The 20,407-nt window shown below is 30.7% G+C and overlaps 1 protein-coding gene across 4 annotated transcripts; it reads left to right on the top strand.

Annotated features, from left to right (window-relative positions):
- Positions 1 to 1,309: 1,309 nt before the first annotated feature.
- Positions 1,310 to 19,055, top strand: LOC143252653 (small COPII coat GTPase SAR1B-like). 4 transcript variants are annotated; one of them, XM_076505126.1, is made up of 7 exons: positions 1,310 to 1,364; positions 13,712 to 13,761; positions 14,241 to 14,360; positions 14,617 to 14,682; positions 15,351 to 15,454; positions 16,603 to 16,734; positions 18,554 to 19,055. In XM_076505126.1, exons 2-7 carry the CDS (start codon positions 13,719 to 13,721, stop codon positions 18,665 to 18,667), a joined length of 579 nt encoding a protein of 192 aa, XP_076361241.1. In that variant the 5' UTR covers positions 1,310 to 1,364; positions 13,712 to 13,718; the 3' UTR covers positions 18,668 to 19,055. The 4 variants fall into 4 exon arrangements, with proteins under 4 accessions (XP_076361241.1, XP_076361243.1, XP_076361244.1 ...); XM_076505128.1 differs by having other exon boundaries at positions 1,327 to 1,530; XM_076505129.1 differs by lacking the exon at positions 1,310 to 1,364 and adding an exon at positions 1,560 to 1,979.
- The last annotated feature ends 1,352 nt before the right edge of the window (positions 19,056 to 20,407 follow it).

Here is a 20,407-nt window from a genome sequence, read left to right as displayed (position 1 = left end):
GTCTGTTTTCTTGGATTTTTTTTTAGTTACTTATGAGAACTGATAACCTTACCTACTTTATTGTTCAGTAAAATATGAGTGTTGCTAATTCCCTGGCATTTGCTAAGCCATCACTTGAAACTGGCAGCCTAGATATCCTTGATGCTCTGGAAATTATGGCCAATGCACTCACCAGAAATGAAGCAGAAACGTTACTGCTCTTGTCATGGAATGCATCCAAGTGGACGTATCATCAGCATAGGTTTCCACATGTAAAGTATAAGAGATCAGAGATAGTCTTGCCAGTTCACTGAAAGCCGGTGTTGTTGTATCACAATGTCAATATGCGCGAATGGTTGGTTAAACTTTAACATTTGTTTGAGTCCATTGTGGAAGAGTTATCTGAGTAGAATGGTTCTTCTGAGGGTAACCACAGCAGCACTTGTAAAGCTTCTTCCTCTACAGCAACTGGCTCCAAGTTACTTCTTTATACGTGTTTGTGATAAACTCCTTCTGTTAGGTCGAAAATATTTCTAACATCCAGGTGATGCGTCATAATATAGTCAAATCATAAATTCCATCAACATATTTATCCATGGGTATGTTTTCATGATTTTCAAAATTCGTTACAGATTAACCTTTACCTTACAGATGGCGCAAGTTGTTCATATAAGTCACTATACTGTCAGTTGTAATCTTTTTCAAAGGTTTATGGGTTATTTAATCCTTAAGTGGGTCAAATTATCAGTGTAACTTGGCCATAACAGTGTTCCAATATTTTAGTTTCACTTCACCAAATATTTATTTATTTCTTTTTTACACTTGTTTTCACATTGAAATTCTATCGAGCCACATATTTGAACACCTTTTTGTTAGGACGTGGCAGTTTACCTGTGTGCTATTATTCGTGTAACCAGGATTACCACAAATGGTTGTACTTTGACTTGACCTCATGAGTTATTGTATTGTTGAGAAAGCTTAGTCTGCGGTCGAGATGTTTTTCATGACTCTTCTCATTAAAAACTCAAACTACACAATCGTTAAAGAAATAAATGTAAAAAAAAACAAATATTATCAATATCACACAAACTAACAATCGATAGATCACGCTTTTAGTTGTAGAGCATAACTAGTATATGTGGCGAAATTATAGCATTGTCAATCAATTATTTATGTTGTTGAAAATAATTTGTAAATATACCTGGAATTTTAAATATCAACACCATAAGTGTATAATAAATTTAGTATGAATAAATAATTACAAAACATTAACATTAAATTGTAATATATCATGTATTATTTAAATAAAAAAAGCCGTTTGTAGCGTAGTTATGTAAAAGAAAACTCAATATTAACCGTGTTTCTGTAGCGTCCTCATTATAAAAGTAGGTGTGACCTATTATATGCTATTTAACAAATAAATACTATAAATATCTATTCGCAATAGAGTTGTTAGTGTGTTTCAGAAAGAATTTTGTTACGTCACAAGGGTGAAGGCAGTTATTTGGGTTTGTGACGCTCTTCGTACTAGTAGTGAGTTGTAATTAAATGGTAAGTGTTTTAATTGTAATTATTACGCTGTACTTCGCAGTGATATAGTGTGATTTTATTGAAGACTAGTGGTACTTGTTGCACACATTTCTATATGAAAATAGGATCTAAAACTAATAGTAGCTGCTACAAGCACAAGAAAATAATCGTTTTGCAGTTGACATAAGTTTTGTCACGATCTAGGGGTGTCTTACTTTGAATTATTTTATTTGAAGTAAAGTTTAACATTTTGAAGAAGTTCGCATAGCTTCATCATAATTAGCATATAAGGGTAGCCTAGGAATAATTTGATAGTATAGAGTTCAGTAGGTTCCAGGATTGTATTGTTTAGGAACTGTAGATGTTTATTGCGATTTCATGGCTACTACTGTTAAGAATACTGACCTAATAATTATTGATGAGTTGATGTTGGGCATATTGATTTCGATTGTATGAAGTCAAGCAGTAAGGTAGGAAGATTTCTTGGAGCGATTCATGGTAGTTTTCTATACCAAGTTGTCAGAAGGCATCTAAATTGTAATTTTCAATTTATTATTAACCATGCACTAAGGATTTGGTTCTGGAGAGCTAAAGTGAAGGCGGGAGCATTTGTGGGAAGAGAGATTATTGAACAAGTAATTTAGGTTTTTTTTCCTACAAATCGTGATAAGAAGAGAAATTATTATTTTAGTTTCTCATTTGTTAGGTCATGGGATGATAATTTATTACTAGTAAATGGAAATCAGTTTAAAAGTTGTGTGGGATAGGTTTAAGAAATCGTAAAAAATAATTTGTATTTAATTCAGTATAGACAGGTTCCTAAAAGTAGAGAAAGGATAATAGAGAAGATCAAACTATATTAGCTTACCAAAAGACATAAATAACAAAATTGAAAATAAAGTTTGTAACTTTAAAAGGTCTAAATCAATACATATGACTAAAGATTTAAATAACTTTAGGAAAGCAAAGTATCTAATTAAAACTTGTATTTAGAAATACAAAACTACTTGTGACAAATAGTTGGAAGATGCTATTAAAACTAGCAGCAACAAAACAAGTATCTTAAATTTTAATCAAAATATTTAAATATTAGAATGAAGATTCTGATGGCAAGTTTTTTGTTGAAGACTGAGATGGCTGAACTTTTTAATGTTCTCTTTCATTTTTTTTTAAATAAGGGAGGATATTAGAAAAAATCCTGATTCTGAACATTCTGCAGGAATATTGGGATGAACTTGAAACAGTTATTAATTCACTGCTAGTAATTAACGATAAATAACTTGTTTGCATAGTTTGCAGGTTTTAAAAGAAATCATAAAATATCCTATATAGAGTGGAGACAATAGATAAAAATAAATATAAGCTATAGGAAATAGCACAAGAATTTCATCTTTTACAAAGTAATGTTGAGGCTAGAAGTAGTGGATTTAGTTCTTTTGAGCAGGTTTTGTTCACTGACAGATTCCACTTGTGAGGATGAGAAATTGTGGGAAAAAGGAGAACAAAAAAGATACAGGGAATGATGGGAATGAAAAACATGAAGATTTATGGTTCAGAGTCCAAAATGTTCTGTTGGTCCTTTGCAAAACTTCTACCTGGGCTTTTACCACATTTCACTGATCTTTTCTAAAAACATTTATATACATGTTAATTCTCTTTATCCACTGTAAACAGAAATTTAAGAAAAAATAATATATCTAAGCATATGTGTGTGTATAATGTTAAGTTTTGAAAATACTTTATTATATCACTCATGAATAAGTACTAATCTGGATAAAAACACAACAAAATACTGTGACTTGAGATACCTGTTTTTAATACTGACCACAAAGTAAGGTATTTTGTGAGGTGATGTGTTATTGTACAATGTTATTATTTGGCACTCTTTGTTTGGGTCAGTCTTGCCATTCACATGTTCCAGGAATGTTTTGAATATTGTAGGGACTTCTTGTAATGTTTAGAAATAGGTCAAGGATTTCCAGAAAGCTAGAGGTTCTACTTGAAATTATTATAGTAAAGAAGATACTTTTGTGAACTAAAAACAACCATAATTTTGGAGAAAATGTATGTTAGATGACAAGATAAAATGGGAAAAAATGCTTAAAACTTTGGATATCCCATGGTGCTTCTACCTGGTAAAGGCTAACTGAACAATGTGATTTTCATACAATTAGTCCAGCATTGTACCTGAATAGGAATAGACGTCAACAGAACAAGTGATATAGTAAAGTGCAGATATGAAATTAAGTATGCTGCTAGGGCTGAATGCTAGGCTTAGGCTAATACACAAGATGAATAGATTAGCTGGTTGGATTTGTAGGCTCAGTTCAGTTTGGAATGGAAGATTTTAATTAAATAGAGTAGAGGTTGCTTAGTTTGCAAAGGCTACTAACTCAGCTGTGGGACATCATAAGTTAGAGCTGGACAGTGGTGTTATCTGGGATAAGCTGAATGCAGACAAAATTTAGAGCATGTGAACAAAGTACAGAACTAGTTTTAAGGGTAATCTTCTCTGTTAATATTTGATACATACAAGAAATAAATTACATTAGATCAGTACTTGAATGGGAAGATTTTGATATAACAGAAATAACTGAAACTTGTTTAAATGCAGACAGTTTGTTTGAAATGCAGGGTTTACAGGTTATGTAACAGGTATAGAGAACTAAAAAGAAAGAGTGGTCTTGTATATCCTGTTGAAGTTAAGGATATTAAATATAAAGTATATTGAATCTGTTTGGATATTTGTTTTTAGAGAAAATATGGAGAGAAGGCATTTAATTGTAATTTGTTTCAGACCAACAGATGAACCTGATGGAATTAATGAGAAACGCTATAGCAAAATAATAAATTTGACTGTTAATAAGATCATAAGCTTATAGATTTCAAAAGTGTGAATATCAAAACAAGGGAAGATGGGTCTTATAAAATTTCTCAATCAGGTTTTAATGTTTTATTTTATATGGAAGTTAACAATCAGGAGATTTGGTTACAACTTCCAAAAAAAAAACAAGTTTTGAATGGATTTGACAAGAGATATCTGTTGTGAATTGGGAAACAAAGATACTGATCAAATGTGAAAGTTTCTATATTTTTAAACATTAAAGATACAAATTGAATGCAAGTTAAAAAAAATTATATATTGGCCTATAAAATGTGTAAAGGATAAAATTTAAAAAATATTAAAATTCAGGAAGTTTAGATTTATGACAACAAATGTGGAAGGTTATAGACCATTAAGGAAATTGATCAAACTAAAAATAAATAAATCAATGACTATATGGGGAAAACAAAAAGCAGTTGGCTATAAATGTAAAAATAACAGTAGGGACTTATTCCAATACATTTAAGGGTAAAAATGTTATTGGAGTAGGAGTTTTATGAAATGATAAAGGAAGGCTCATATGTAATGGCTAGATTATTAATTCTTGTTTTTCTTCAGCTTTTACTAATGAAGATAGACAAGATTGAACAAGATAATCACATTAATTCTGAGCTTGTTAAGAAAGTTTTAAAAATAAATCTAAGTGAGATAATATTTTGCCCAGTGTTTTGAAAAAAGCTAAGGATTAGATGTATAAGCCATATGCTACTGTTCTTTGTAGGTCTTTGAATAGTGAGTAGATGCCAGATGATTTAAAGTTAGCTTATCAATGGAGATGATAAAAGTTGTCTTGGTATGCCTTTCATTGGTGGTGAGAAAAGTTTTGGAAGTTTAATAAAATATTTGTTTTCAATTATATTTAACTGTTTTAAGTTTTGTTGAATAATCATCATGGTTTTACCAGGGGGAAACCAACCTTATTAATCTCTTGGCATTCTTCAAACAGTATATTGTTTTCTTTTTGTTTTGTAGATAATGGTAAAGGTGTAGATTTGGTGCATCTGGACTTTCAGAAAGCAACTGATGAGATTTTATATAGAAAAAAAAATGCTTGCTAAAAAAAGTCTCTAGGTGTAAAAGATAAGTTTGCTTATTGGATAGAAAATAAAATGGAGTGTTATAAATGAAGTTCAGTCAAACTGGATTAATGTCATAAGTGGTGTATTTCAAGGCTCAGCTTTAACTCACGTGACTATTGATTTCCTTCAACTGAGAGTATCTATTAAGGAAGAAAAAAAAAGGTTTGTTGTCACACAAGTATCCAGTTAGAGGCTGTGGGAATGAACTGTATTATATTCTTTGTACTAGAAGTAGTACTACAGAGCAAAATTTCTTAATTTAATGAAGTATTAATTAGTGTCAGCACTGTTTGTTTTAATTTTTAAATGTCATATATCAAGTACTGTGTGTCACACAATAATAGTGGAAGTTACCTTTTCCTAAGTTCAAAGAAAAAGGACTGGAACTTTGGATTAAAATTCCAAGCAGTCTAATGAAGGGAAACAAATTGCATAAATTAATAATTCTCAACAGTAGTCACTACATTGTTAACAATGTACTAACTACTATGTAACTTTTGACAGTGCATTGTACCAAAAATAGAGCATAGGAGAGTGATTAATAACTAACACCATATTTGGTGTAAGTTTCAAATATTCCCAAAATATACAGTAGTATTCTAAATAACTTTCTTCACTGGAATTCAAACATTTAAAGAAAATTGTACTCCTATATTTTGTAAAAGTTCTTATCCATAATAGCATGTTTAAAATGGTTTTTATAAGTGGGTCTAGTTGTTTTTTTTGTTTTGATGTTTTTCCTTGCATTGGATTAATTGTTTTTTCCCTTTTCACAGTTTTTAGAACTAATCTGGTTTACATAATGTTCTATGTTATTTTGGAACATAAAATAGTTATGAGTTTGATCTAGCTACAACATTTGTTTACCAACTTTGAAATAGTTTATAGAATATGGTGTGATATCTTCATGCCTTGCACTATAAGGGCACTTCACTTCCAACAGTGTTGTCGTCATTGACTATTGTATGTGGCAGCTACTCGCAGTTGTGTAAAGGAAGGCTCTAAATCTTTTTGTTTTTACTCCAGTGGCTTTTTCATATTTTACTGCTGCTGTACATCAGACCATCCTGCATAGCAGGAGATCTCAATATTTTTTAATTTGATAAACTCTGTTAACTTGTTCAGAGCATTGCATTAGGTTCACTATTCCATCAAAATTACTGATGGTGAATCTGTATGACCTAGTTTCTAGCCAAAGTTGAGAAGTTACGTGCTCCTGTGCCAGTTCTTTCCTATGATATATAATTTTGAATGTTAAAAATAAGTTGAAATAACTTAATACATTATTATATGTTGCTCAAATCCTATGTATTTACCAGTTTGTTTTTTCTGCATATAAAATAGCTTTTTGGTTCTGTAATTCTGTTCCCAGTTGTGGTAGTCAGAGTACATATTTTGCAATTTTCATGTTGTAAAGTTCAATGCAAATGATGTTTGTTGCATAGTATAAGCCCAGGATAACACTTGTAATATCATTGCAGCATAGTATGTAAGCCTAGAATAACCTAAATATGTGTGTGTGTGTGTGTGTGTGTGTGTGTGTATAAGCCATCTAACAGAATAGCCCTAAACTACACCATAATATAAAGAAGTGTTATATAATGTTTCCCATTTCTTTTGTTGTTAAATCCCTAATGGCCTCATTAGGTAGTCTTAGTTTGAAAGGAGAGGATACAAGATGTTCTGGAAATTATTGGCTTGTTAATCGTACTTCAGTAAAATGTAATAATCATAGAAGAATATGAACATATTTAAGAAAAGTTGTGCCTTACTAATCTGTTAATTCTATGCTAAGATGTTACTTTTTATCCAGAGGTTGGAACAGTATGGAGTTGGTGTTGGAACAGTGCTCTTAATAAAACAGTACATAGAAGATTTAGCTTTTTTTTTTTTAAATGTTTTATAAAAATTATTTAAAAAAAAGATGCAGAAATACCCAAAATGTTCAGGTACTTCAGAATGATTTAAATCAGTAGGTAAGTGGGACAAATATTTGGAAAATGATTTTTAATTAGTTTAAGTACAACATCATGGACTCAAGTTATCATAATTAGGTTCATAATTAATAGTACACACTGAAGAAGAGGATCATGGTACACTACTGGACAAGTCACTTGGGCCATCAGAGCACTGTTCTGCTGCTAGAAGTGAAGTTAATATAATTTTAGGGCATTTTTATAAACATAATAACTAGTCAAAACAGGTAATTAATCTCTTCATGCAAATTGGTAGTTAGGCTTCATTTCTAATACCATTTACAATTATGTATTCTGAAGATGGCTGGTATGATTATTAAAACTTTAATTAAAATAAAGCACAGAACAATATTTCGACCTTCTTAGGTGACCTAAGAAAGTCAACATTATTCTGTACTTGATTTTAATTAAAGTTTTGATACCCATTGCCAGCCATCTTGAGAATATATTTTTACTTCAAGTGGGTTTCTCATTATCATAAGTGTTCACCATAATGTTACTGTCATCTTAAAAAAAGATACTGACCCATTGGAAAATGTTCAGATGAGGGCTACTAATATTTTTGCAAGTTTGAAATATCTAGTCTTTCAGACTCCATTAGAGTTCATGATCAATCAAATTAGTTATTTTGCAATGAAACAAATGTTTTAATAGAACCTAATTTTTTTTTTTTCAATTTTGTATAATTTTTTGCTGAACCCTTCTTATTAAGGTTTAGGTTTGACCAGTAGGTGTAAATTTATTCTAAAGCATTTTCTACTGAAACTTTTATGGTCATTAACATTATACAAATACATATGCCATCTATTGTACTATCTGGAAAATGTTTATTCAGGAATGTTTTAGTTTTGTATAATTCATACATGCTAGTTATTTTATAAATTTATTGATTAATTAGTAATTTAACCATATTTAAACAGTAAGTTTTAACAGTTAAAATTAAAATCCAGAGGGTTGAGTACATTGTTCAAAAAATAATTTTGAATATGGAAATTGGTTAGTCCTGTGATAACCACAGCCATTATAAAGTCATGGTGGAATAACATGTATTGAAACTACATTTCAACATTTAGTGATATGCTGTAAATAGTGTGATGCCACCAAAAAATAACTTTTAGGAAATTTATGTAAAAAGGCAGTACCAACAGCACACAACATAATCAAGAAAGAACTTCTTGGAAAAGTAGCATAAGTAATGTATTTGAAGTAGGTGTAGAATTAAGTGAATATTCATGCTATTCCATACAAATACCAGTCATATCACCAGGTGCAGCAACTATGGACTGTTCTAAGGGTTACCTGGTAACCGTTGTCTTTGTACACTAGATGACACATTGAACTCCTGCAGGGAGGAAGGGGTACTTTGTTTAGCTTTTTTTGCAGTAGAAACAGTGCTGCAGGGTTATTGTCAAGATGCATTGTCATGAACCTGACCAACTGCAGTGATATAGACTTGTAAAAACATGGTTAAGCAATCTCTGCATAAACCTATAAATATTTTCTTATGATATGCTTCACATTCACAACTACCATTTTTAAATTATTATACATCAGTGTACTAAGAAAAGCAAGTTGATGTTCCATATACTAAATCATGTGTTCTTGTGTAGATTATTTAGGGCAGTTGCTTCCTGTGCTACATTTGAAAAACTAGGTGCACACAGGGAAAGCTCAAAATTCACTTTCGAAATAAGGATAGAACAGGCATGAATAATGTTAATGCCATATTTTATTCCCCAACCAGGATATTCTACAATGCATTGCTAGTAATTAATCATGCTATCATTCACATTTTAAAATGTGACATAATTTAAAGAATAAAAATGTAGATTTATTGTATCTTATTGTTGATTAGTACTTAGTATGCCTGAAATACTAGTTATTTTTCACAAGGTGCAAGATAAGTAACTCTGAGTGAAACCAAGGGTGTGACACAATTAACCTTTTTTAAAGTCCATGAAATAATTTAAATTTATAGGTTAAGTTTTTAAACTTTTCCTGTCACTGGGTTGGGTACATTTGCATGTTGTTTTTCTTTTATAAATACATTGCTATTAGCAGTAATACGGGTTGGTACTTTTAAGAATATAAATGGGGAATAGATGGTTTAAATTTTTACTTTTCTCAAGAGTGGATGTGAAGGGACAGCGTTGAAGGACTACATGGACTTATGTGTCCTTAATGATACATTAATTCCTGTACTAGTACATTGTAGACCACAAAAGCTAACCATGTTAGTCTTTTGAAGACCAAAGGATTCCAGTCAAAATTGTTATTGGTTATTTGCATATGTTACATAACTAAAATGTTCGAGCATCACTCACTGTCACTTGCATGTATTTTTAAATTATTTTCTACGTAATTAGGTAACTATAGCAGTGGTATTAAATTAGATGTTTTAATATAAGCAATTTATTTTATTTTATGTTGAATATTGAAATTTGGTTTATTAATGTGTTGAATTTTATAATGAAAGAAAAGGCTGTTTAAAAAATGTTCCCAGCAACTTGGTGATGAGTCTGAAGATGCAACTCTTATGAAGTTTCAACACCCATAGTAGGCCCATCACATATTGTGTTATGACCATATTATGTAGCTTTCTGCTTAATAACAGGACAAACAAGCAAATGAAGCCATATTAATTTTTAGAAAAATTCAAAATTTAAACCTGAAGAATTATTCAGAATGATGTGATTGTATTGTTGAACCAACTGCTTTTTTTGCTTTTTTTAACACTAATTTAGTTTTGCCTTAAAAGTGGTTGATCATGCTTTTGCCCACACACACTTTTGAAAATAGTGTATAAGATAGTATCCTATTGACTCAGTAAATGCTTGATTTTTAGACTCTTGTTTGTTTCTTTTTAAAATGGGAACCACAGTAGCTTCTTCATCTATAATTTTCTCAGGTATTCATTTTCTGAAAACTAGTGGTCAAAATCTTCATTTCCATACACAGATTTATTGAAATAATTTGTTAATAATTTATTGACTTTTTTATTCTTGATCTTTTGCAAGGATTGAACTTTCAAAAATCCTGTTTGTCTTGTGTGACTAACTAGTAAGTACTTTACAAACCTAATTTTTTATCCTTATTCTGTTTTTATGTAGTGCTACTTGTGTTTTGAAACCATGAGCACTAACTTGTTGAAGTGATGAAGTAGTAATATTTTAATAAATCCCAGACTGTAACATATGCTTCATGTATGTAATGGTCAATGACCCCAAAAGGAAATGCAGAACTCAAAGGTTATCTAAACCTTTCTAATAATGTTTAAAATGAACATTGTTTATCTCAGTCTTCTATATATCTCCAAAACTGACCTTCAGCATAGGTTTTATCCTATGATATCCACACCATTTCAAAAATAACCTCTTCATAAACTTTATGCTAGGTATGAAAATGTTTATACTGTATTTTTTAAAAGAAGAAAGTGCTTCCTCAGAATAACCAATCAGAATAATTTTAAATGCTTTTCACTTCATAATATTTGTGTGTGTGTTTTATAAATAAAGTTAACAAAAACTTTGAACCCAAAACACCCATAGCCATGTAAACCATCCCCAAGATTTTAACTGTCTGAAACATAACTCAGCCTATGGGCTGTCAGAGCTTAAGCCTGTTACCCTTAATATTCACATTTGTATTCCCAACCTGTTTATTCATATAGGACATTTCATAGATAGATGGTGTAACTGCTCCAAAGAATTGTGTATTTCAAGAAAGATATTTAATGGGATGTGTCATGTGCAACTCCTTGTTGTAAGTGGATCACATTTATGCCCAGTAATCCAGATGTTTATATAAACAGTCACAACAATCTCAAAAAGTAAGCTTTCTCTACTCAACTTTACACTTGTCAACATTAAAATTGCTCTATTAGATTTGATGTTTTGCTGCATATGGACATAATAGTAATATTTTGATTACAAATTTCAAAAAAAGCAGATTTTGAAAGGATGCAACATGAATTATCTGTTGTGAATTTGACAGCTGAGTTATTTGAAGGCACTGATTAGTTGTTTATATATATAAACAGTTTGACTTGCAAGGAATTTAGAGATAAAATTAAAGAAGAATGTCATAAATGTAAAAAGTTTAAGTTGACTGGTATGACAGAAGGTTTAGAAGATTTTAGAAAATCAATAGAAGTGGTGAAAGAGGAAATTATGATACCAAAAGGTATTTTTAAAGAGGTTGACTAAAAATGTAAAAATTAACAGTAAGGATTTTGTTTTTTAAATACATTAAGGGTAAACAAATCATTAAAACTGGGATAGAACCCTTGAGAAATAATAAAGAAATATTAGTATATGATGATTAAAGTGGCTGGGTTATTAAATTTTGACTTTGTTTGGTTTTTACTAACAAAGATTTAAGCAGTATTCCACATCTTGAACAGTTGATAGATGGAAACAAGATTGACAAGATGTCTGCATTAATTTTAGCTAGTTAAGAAATAATTGGGAAGCTTTAAAGAGTGATAAGGCTTCTGGACTGGATAATATTTTCCCAGGGGTTTTGAAGGAGGTTGAATATTGGATATGTGAGCTACTTGCTACTATTTGATTTCAGTCCTTGAGTAGTGGGCAGGTACCAGAAAACTGAAAGTTAGTTAATGTGACTCCTCATTTCAAGAGCGCTGGTAGAAGTTACTCCAGTAATTATAGATGCATTAGTCTTGCATCAATTGTGAGAGAAGTTTTGGAAAGTCTGATGAAAAGATGCTTTGCAAAATCATTTGGCAAAAATTAGAATTTTATGGAATATTCAACGTATTTCCACAAAGGGAAATTCTTGCCTTTCGAATTTGAGATTCTTTGAAAAGGTTACTACTTATGTAGATAAGAATTAGGGTGTATATTTTGTGTATCTGGATTTTCAAAAAGCATTTATCTACATGTGGGGAATAATAGGAAGAGTAGATTGATGGGAGAAAATAGAGGGTTGTTACAACTTGAGTTCAGTCAAACTTGATTAACCTTATACATGGGGTGCCTCATGACTCAGTCTTAGAACCTTTGGTCTATTTAATTTACATTGGTGGCATAGATGAAGGAATAGTCAATAAATTACTTAAATTTGCAGATGCTACAATCTTGGGTGTTGCTAGCTGTGAAGAGATTACTACTGCTTTAGAAAAGGATTTAGATCATTAAACATGTTGAGTAAATAAATGACAGATGGGTTTAATTATAATAAATGCAAGGTAAAGCATCTGGGTTATCATAATTTGAATTAAAAGTATAATTTGAATTGAAATAACTTTAACAGTTTTGTGAAGGAAAGGTATCTTGGTGAAATAATTGATCAATCTCTAAAGCCATCCAAGCAGTGTGCTGTTAGGAGTGGTAGGGTGAATGGGATTTTAGGTTGTATTTACAGAAATATTGAATACAAGTTTAAAAAGGTTATATTTTCAGTATATTGGTCACTAGTTAGACCACATCTGGAATATTATGTTCAGTCTTGTTCTCCTTACCTTAGGAAAGACATTGAATAACTGAATGGTTTAGAGGAGGGTTACCAGAATGGTACCTGGGAGGGAGAGGCTGCCATGTGAACAGAGGTTGACATTAAAATCTCAAATTATTTTCTCTTGAAGACAAAAGTTGGAAGGGAACTGATAGTATTGATGCATTACTGTTTTTCATATTCAACAGTGAGAACAGTCGGAACATGAGAAAAATATAAATTTTGACAGGGTAGGAGTTATCATCAGTTAAGTTTCATTTTTCTAAGGGGTGTTTGTCCTTTGGAAGCAGTTAGATTCACATGTTGTAGAGGCAGTAAATTTAAGTGGGTTTTTAAAAAACTTTTACGTATCTGAATGATAAGGGTTGGCTTTAAGATGCTTATTTTTTGTAACTATTTTTACGCAAGTTAAAGGATGGAACAACTGAGATGGACCAATAGATCCTATATTGTTTCAAAACATTTTGTGAAATTGACTTTGTGTTCTAGTGTAATTAGAAATACTCTAAAAGGGCTCTTTTAATGAGAAAAATGATTTCATTATAATTGCTTCTTGGTTACCATTCTAAACCAAATCTAAACTAGATTCCAGTAGAGTCCTTTAGTGGTATTTTCTCCAATTTAATTTAATTTCAGCCTCATGGGGGGGGAAAAAGGATAAATGATTTTGGTACATTTCTTTTGTTTATTAGTTTGCTTAAAAACTGTAGGATTTGTATATTTTTTTAGGCCTAATATGCATTTCTTTGAATTAATCTAGCATGTTAAATTGCTCTTTTTCTTTTCAGAACAAAAATGTTTTTGCTTGATTGGATGACAAACATTTTAAGTTTCTTAGGTAAGTTACCAAAATGTTTTAGTTGACTTGCATCTTTTTAAAAATAAAACTGCACTACATAGAAATATAATAAGAATTAGTTCATCTTCTGATTTAATTTTAAAAAGTTAATTTATTTTGTACAGTGATTGACAAGGCATTTAATGTGTACAGTTACTTTAATTTGTACACGAACCTGAAAGAGTTTCTTTGAGTGCGATTTGGCTGTTTTGTTTGTTTATTTTGATGTTTTGGCTAATCATGTGTTTTTAAGGAAAGTTGTAAATGATAACTTTAATATTTCAAAGTAATATGAAAAATAAATTTGCATGATCAATGTGGTTAGGTTTGTACTATTGTATAATATTTGCTTTTATACTTGCATGTCCAGTAAAATATCTAGATTATATAGGTATGAATATGAAACTTCTTTTTTTATCTCGTGTACATGATGTTTAATAATTAACCAGTATCTATAAAATGTTAATTTAAAAAAACAGGTTTATGGAAAAAAAGTGGAAAGCTCTTGTTTCTTGGTTTGGACAATGCTGGCAAAACGACACTACTGCACATGCTCAAGGATGACAGAATGGCTCAGCATGTGCCCACTCTTCATCCAAGTACAGTATATTCAGTTACATACCTTGTATAAAAAAACATTTGACTTTCAGTATGGCCATAACTGGAAGAGTTAGATGCTATGTTGAATTCATGATGCTACTAAGTGTTTTACTACCCTTTTATAAATACATCATTAAAATTTGTCCTCAGGTTTATAAACTTTAATTTCAAAGATAATTATAGTGTCAAAACACCTGAGTTTTTCCACAATATTATAAGTATTAATGTATTATCATTGCCCATTGTCTTTCTTAGCTTCTGAAGAATTAAGTATAGGAAATATGAGGTTTACAACATTTGACTTGGGAGGACATCACCAAGGTAACATTTCAGTCTTGTAAATTATTTTTTAAGAAAGGTGTGTGTATATGTGTACATGCATGAATGCACAAACTCACTCACTTAAGTAAAATATTATCTAGTTATTTAATTATTACCACAACATTTATGGTTTTGCTCTAGTATTAGCATTTCAATCTTTTCTTAAAGCTGAGCTTGTTGGATATGTTTATTTTATATGTAGCATGCATGTATGGTTTGTCACACTATTTGGGCATCGCTCGTGTGTAATCGTAGACTTTTTTTTTGTATATGAGAATTTAATTTTTCCACAAAAATTGTTATAAAGAGCCTTGTTAAAAAAAAAAATGGTGAACCTCGCATAACCAGTCATTTTTCGTCATCTTTACAAGAAACTTAGTGTTGTACATGTGCAACAGTTACATCCAAAAATATTTTAAAGCATATTTTCTAAACATATTTCTAATTACCTTTTTAATCAAAACATTGCATGAAATAACTTGTTAATCTAGTATGTTTACTAATATTTACATGTAAAAAAAAATTCTGTACTTACTGTTACAAAAATATTTGAAATGTATTAATGTGTATATGGTTTGAAACTGTTAAAATTCACAATCGTAAGAGGAATATTTTAATTTTTGTGAATGAAAATATTTTCTCACAATGTGTTGTTTATGGGTTGGCAGCCAGAAGAGTTTGGAGAGACTACTTTCCTGCTGTTGATGCAATTGTTTTTTTAGTTGATGCAGTTGACAGAGAGAGATTCCCAGAATCAAAAGTAGAATTGGATGTAAGTGGGTTTTTAGTATTAATGCTGAATACCCCTTAAAGATTAGATTGTGTAGTGTATTCACCATGTGTACCCTTTAAAGTTATATATTTGTTTGGTATTGAACGATGTTTTGGACTTGTATGCTTGCCTTTCCTAACACTTCATGCATAAAGACAGATCTTAATTTTTTACTTTTTGGATTGCTTATAAAGTTTATTGAATTCTAAATTTTTCACCTCTACATAAATAAAATCATTTTTACCAGATACAGTACCAGGGAACTGAAAAACAATGTTTAATGGACATTGATATTTTTCCCTGCTTCCTAATATTATTCTTATAACGACTAATGTTTAGTGGGCATTTATCGTTTATAGATGCAGCACTAGGAAGCAGGGAAGACCGAAGTTTGAGTCCACAAAAGTTATTCCTGACCAATACTTCTGTAAATTAGTTATTGATAGCAAAGAATGTCCATTTTATATATTTTCTAAAAGGTGCATGAGCCTCATTCCCCCCACCCCATCCCAAATATTTTGTATGATTTTAAAAATGGCAAAACTTTTGACTCCTTAGTTTGTATTTAAAACTAAAAAGTAATTTACACCTGATATTACGTATTAACAAGTAACTTGACACATTTCAGCTTCCCTTAGAGTTTAAGTAATTTTCTGATATTCTACCAGTGATCAGACATGTTTTGTCCCCAAAAATTGTCTGAATTTTTGCATGTGTATGCAGAACACTTGACTACTTTTCTCTCCTTCCTGGACATATACAGTGTTGCCTGTGCCTTTCTGATGACCAAAGCACCTTCTCACTCGCACTTAATCATAATATTGTCACTCAGACTTGATGCAGGTCTATTATGAACTCTTTGTCTTTAGTAGCCAAGTTGATAATTTCTATTCTAGTCTTAATATATTTCCCAAAGTTCATTGTTTGTATGCTTGTTATGTATTAACAGCCCATTATATTTTTCATATAGTTTCTCATTCTTTACTAGTTTGTGGTGCCTTCTTAAAGTCGTCGTACACCTCCCGTTAGATACTGAACTTAGAAATTTCATTTTTTTTTTCCATCATTGTTGCTTTCTGTTTTTCTGTCTTTTAAAAACTACATATAAACCAATGTTTGTGATGCAAATCTATGTTCAAATTTTCCAGAGTTTGCTAACAGATGAGCAGTTAGCCAATTGTCCTGTCCTTATATTGGGAAATAAAATTGATAAGCATGGAGCTGCTAGTGAAGATGAACTGAGAGCTTACTTTGGACTCTTTGAACAGACAACGGGAAAGGTAAATATTTTTACTACCAAACTTGTATGTAAGCTGGGTGATCTAGTTATTTAATTAATTAAATTATTGTATGTGTGGGTTTTTTAATAAACAAAAATCAGAAACTGCACAAATTTCAAAGGATTCCCAGGATAGAGACTGTAAAATATAAAATGTATCTAAGGGTTTGGAGGTGACTACAAAAATAGGACCCATATTTTGTTGGGGATACACTGTTCATCACAAGAAGGAATTCGTAAATAACAATGACAATAAAATAATCAAATATAAATTAGGAGAGTAAATTGTGGGTGCTAAAACCCACAACATCCCACATCTATATCACCCTTTACTACCTGCAAACAGTTGTGAAAAGCAACTGCTCTCAAAGGTAAAGAAATGATAAGGTACTACCACTTTGGGGTAAGTAAGATAAGCTTACTTCCTAAAGTTGGCATTCCACCCCCCATTATGGTGGTAAAGTACTTGGTTAATAACCCAGTAGACAAATTACATGATTATAATAGTCCCAACAAGTTACCTAAAGTAACTAGTATACTCCTATCCACCAACCATTAAGTCCACTGTAACTACCAGTTTTCAGACTAAACAAGCTCTTATGTGCTTACAGATGAACACCTTATCACGTACATGTACATCTCAAAGATTTGTTTTTTCACCAGAAGTGCAACTGAAAAGAGAATCTATGATGTAGATGTCCAATGCATTCTTTGATTAGCTGTATCCTCAGCTGTAATTTGCAGTTTGGTCTATTCAAGGTTCATTAGCTCTGCTTGGGTCAGCAAATCAAAGAAATACCATTAGATCTCTTGTAAAGGCGAGATATATATGGGTTTTTTAATTGATTATCAATCAGCAACAGTTGCATGGATTAGTGTCCCATATAATAAAGTAATTGAATCAAACTTATGATTAAATCAATTGTCACAAAAATAGCCAACTAACTGAAAATGATGTTTTTTCAGTTATTACTAATTTCAAACTTGCTCCCCTTTCTTTGTTATTGTAAAGTTACTATAGTTGTCTGACTCCTTTTCAATATTGTTTCACTGCTTATTAGATAAATTCAACTGGCTGGCAGCACATACTGCCAGCATTACTTTTATTGTTACTTGTGAATTATAGACCTACTAAATATAAGGAGAGCAACTCTGGCAGCACCTGATGGTAGCAGAAGTTCTATTTATTAGGGGATACAATAAATATGACTAATGTCCTAGCTCTAAGCTCTACATGTCTAATGACAAACATTGGATATTTATAAAATGTTTTGTAGAAACATTGTTTCAATCAGTATTCCTCAATCCATGGATCATCAGAATATGTGAAAGAATCATGAACAGATTTAAGTTATTAGTTTTATTTCATTTCTTTAAAATTAATGTAAAACGTTTTGTTTTGTACAACTTGCTTTGTTTTATTATACACTCTCTGAAACTTGACATTTTTATCGATATATTGGATGGCATTCTTCGCATATTGCAAAATCTTTATCATTCAAAAGATGTTTCGGGTGCAGTTAATGATTAATTTTGTAGCAAGCGTCAACTAGCTGCAGAAACTGATTGTACTCAAAATGAATTTCTTAGTCAACATAGTCGTAAAGACATGCACATAATTGATAAAATGTTTAAATGGATGCTGCAATTTTTAAGATGCACACTCTTCAGGTTTTAATAATTGATACTGCAGTTGTTGCTTTAAGATTTTTTTCACTCCCTTCCCCCCAGCAATATAAGCATTATTTTATTAACAAGTATGTAGTTAACCCTGACTAGGGTTATTGTTTCAAAATTATAGAATGACTTGTTTTTTATAGGGTAAAGTTGCACGGTCAGAACTGCCAGGACGACCCCTGGAACTTTTCATGTGTAGTGTACTGAAGCGACAAGGATATGGAGAAGGTTTTCGATGGCTAGCACAATACATATGATTATGTTACTCTAACATTTAATATGTAGGTCAATATTCATTGTGGTAAAAGAATTTCAAACATACTCTACACAGAGAAATACATATGTGTGTTTCATTATCAGATGAAAAATTCTGTGTAACAGATTAAGAATGTAAGTTATTGTGAAGTGTCACGATATTTTGTTAGACATTTCTCTAACAGCCTCTTTAGTTATGTTGTTTGTTTTTTTTAAGTAGCAATGTACAGGCTTTCCTTTAATTGTACATGTAAAAATTAAATAATTTACAGGACATGTTGGAATATACCAAAATTAAACTCGACATACTTTTGTTTTACTTTGCTGTTGTTGATGAACTTGTATTTTGAAAGTTTGAAAAGGAGCTGGGGAATAAGAGACCTGATTTTTGGATCGGTCTATACTCTTAAATTATTTTTCGTATTAATACACAAAAACATTTAACAATCTGCTGTGTCATCTTCATTGTGGAGTAAACTTATTTGAAATGCTATGAAAATTGGCTCCACACACAAAATCGTGGAAGTATAACAACATAATATTAATAATTGCAAAGAGTTTTTACCACAGTAGCTACATCATGAATATGTCTGTGTTTACATGGTTAAGAAAATATTTACATGTAACACTACCTTGTTCAAATGTATTTAAAATACCAGTCAGTATGATGCATATACATTTAAGCTCATTTCATTTAGCTACTTTTATAATTCAAAAACTATTTTCTCTTATTTTTAAATATAAAAGTTACACATACAATATCAATGAATACTCCTTTTTAAAAAGGGTACTATTATCCTCTTATCAGCACTGGTATTAAAATGTAATTGCAAGCATACGTAAGTGAAATGACAAAGTTTATCATTTATGAAAAGGAAAACAAAGATTGCTCTTTGAAATGTATTCACACCATACCCTCTTGCCTCAGCTTTCTTGAAATTTAATATTGTATAAATAATTACTACTGATTTTATTTATAAATATTTTTAACTTCCAATTATAATTAATGATAAATACATTAAGTGAACTGGAATTATCTTTAATATTGAAATAATAGTTACGTATGTTGGGGGGAAAAAAATTAATACAGTTGAAATAAAAGAAATTTCAACTTTAATATAAAAACAAAATACGTAAGTTTATCAGAGTTTCAAAATTTATTTTATAAACCACTTCTTTGACAGATTTCATTTTGAAAAGGTTTTAGGTGGATATACAAATGTCCCTTTTTGTTATGATTCAAAATTCAATTATATCTACAATGTGAATCAATAAAATAATTGTTTTTAAACATCTAACATGGTACAGATAATTCTTACTATTTCCTTGAGGAGCTATATACTAATACGTTAATGTCTGCAAGCTTTGTAACACTATCACTAAATTACACATGTTAGAAACCATTGTGCTTTAAACTTGCATTTAGTTTTCTTTCGTCCTGCAAAATTTTTAACTACAAAATGTTAATAAATAAACTGAAACAAAAAAAAATGTATTGGTTTATATTCCTTACCTCTCGTGCATGAATCTATTTCTGTTTCATAAGTAATAAAATACAATAAAAAAATCACACCATTGATTGTACTTTTCACAAAAACTTAAGTTTTTTGATATTAGAAAGACATTAGAAAGAATTATTCTTTTTAAATTCTTCAATAAATATTAATATGATCAGTGGTGAAAAAATACACCGATTCTGTTAGAGGAATCTACAACTGTATCATTCTCACAGTGAAGCTTAA

Source organism: Tachypleus tridentatus, chromosome 6 (genome assembly GCF_004210375.1).
Source record: "Tachypleus tridentatus isolate NWPU-2018 chromosome 6, ASM421037v1, whole genome shotgun sequence".
NCBI lineage: Eukaryota > Metazoa > Arthropoda > Merostomata > Xiphosura > Limulidae > Tachypleus > Tachypleus tridentatus.
This window is presented reverse-complemented; position numbering and strand designations above follow the sequence as displayed.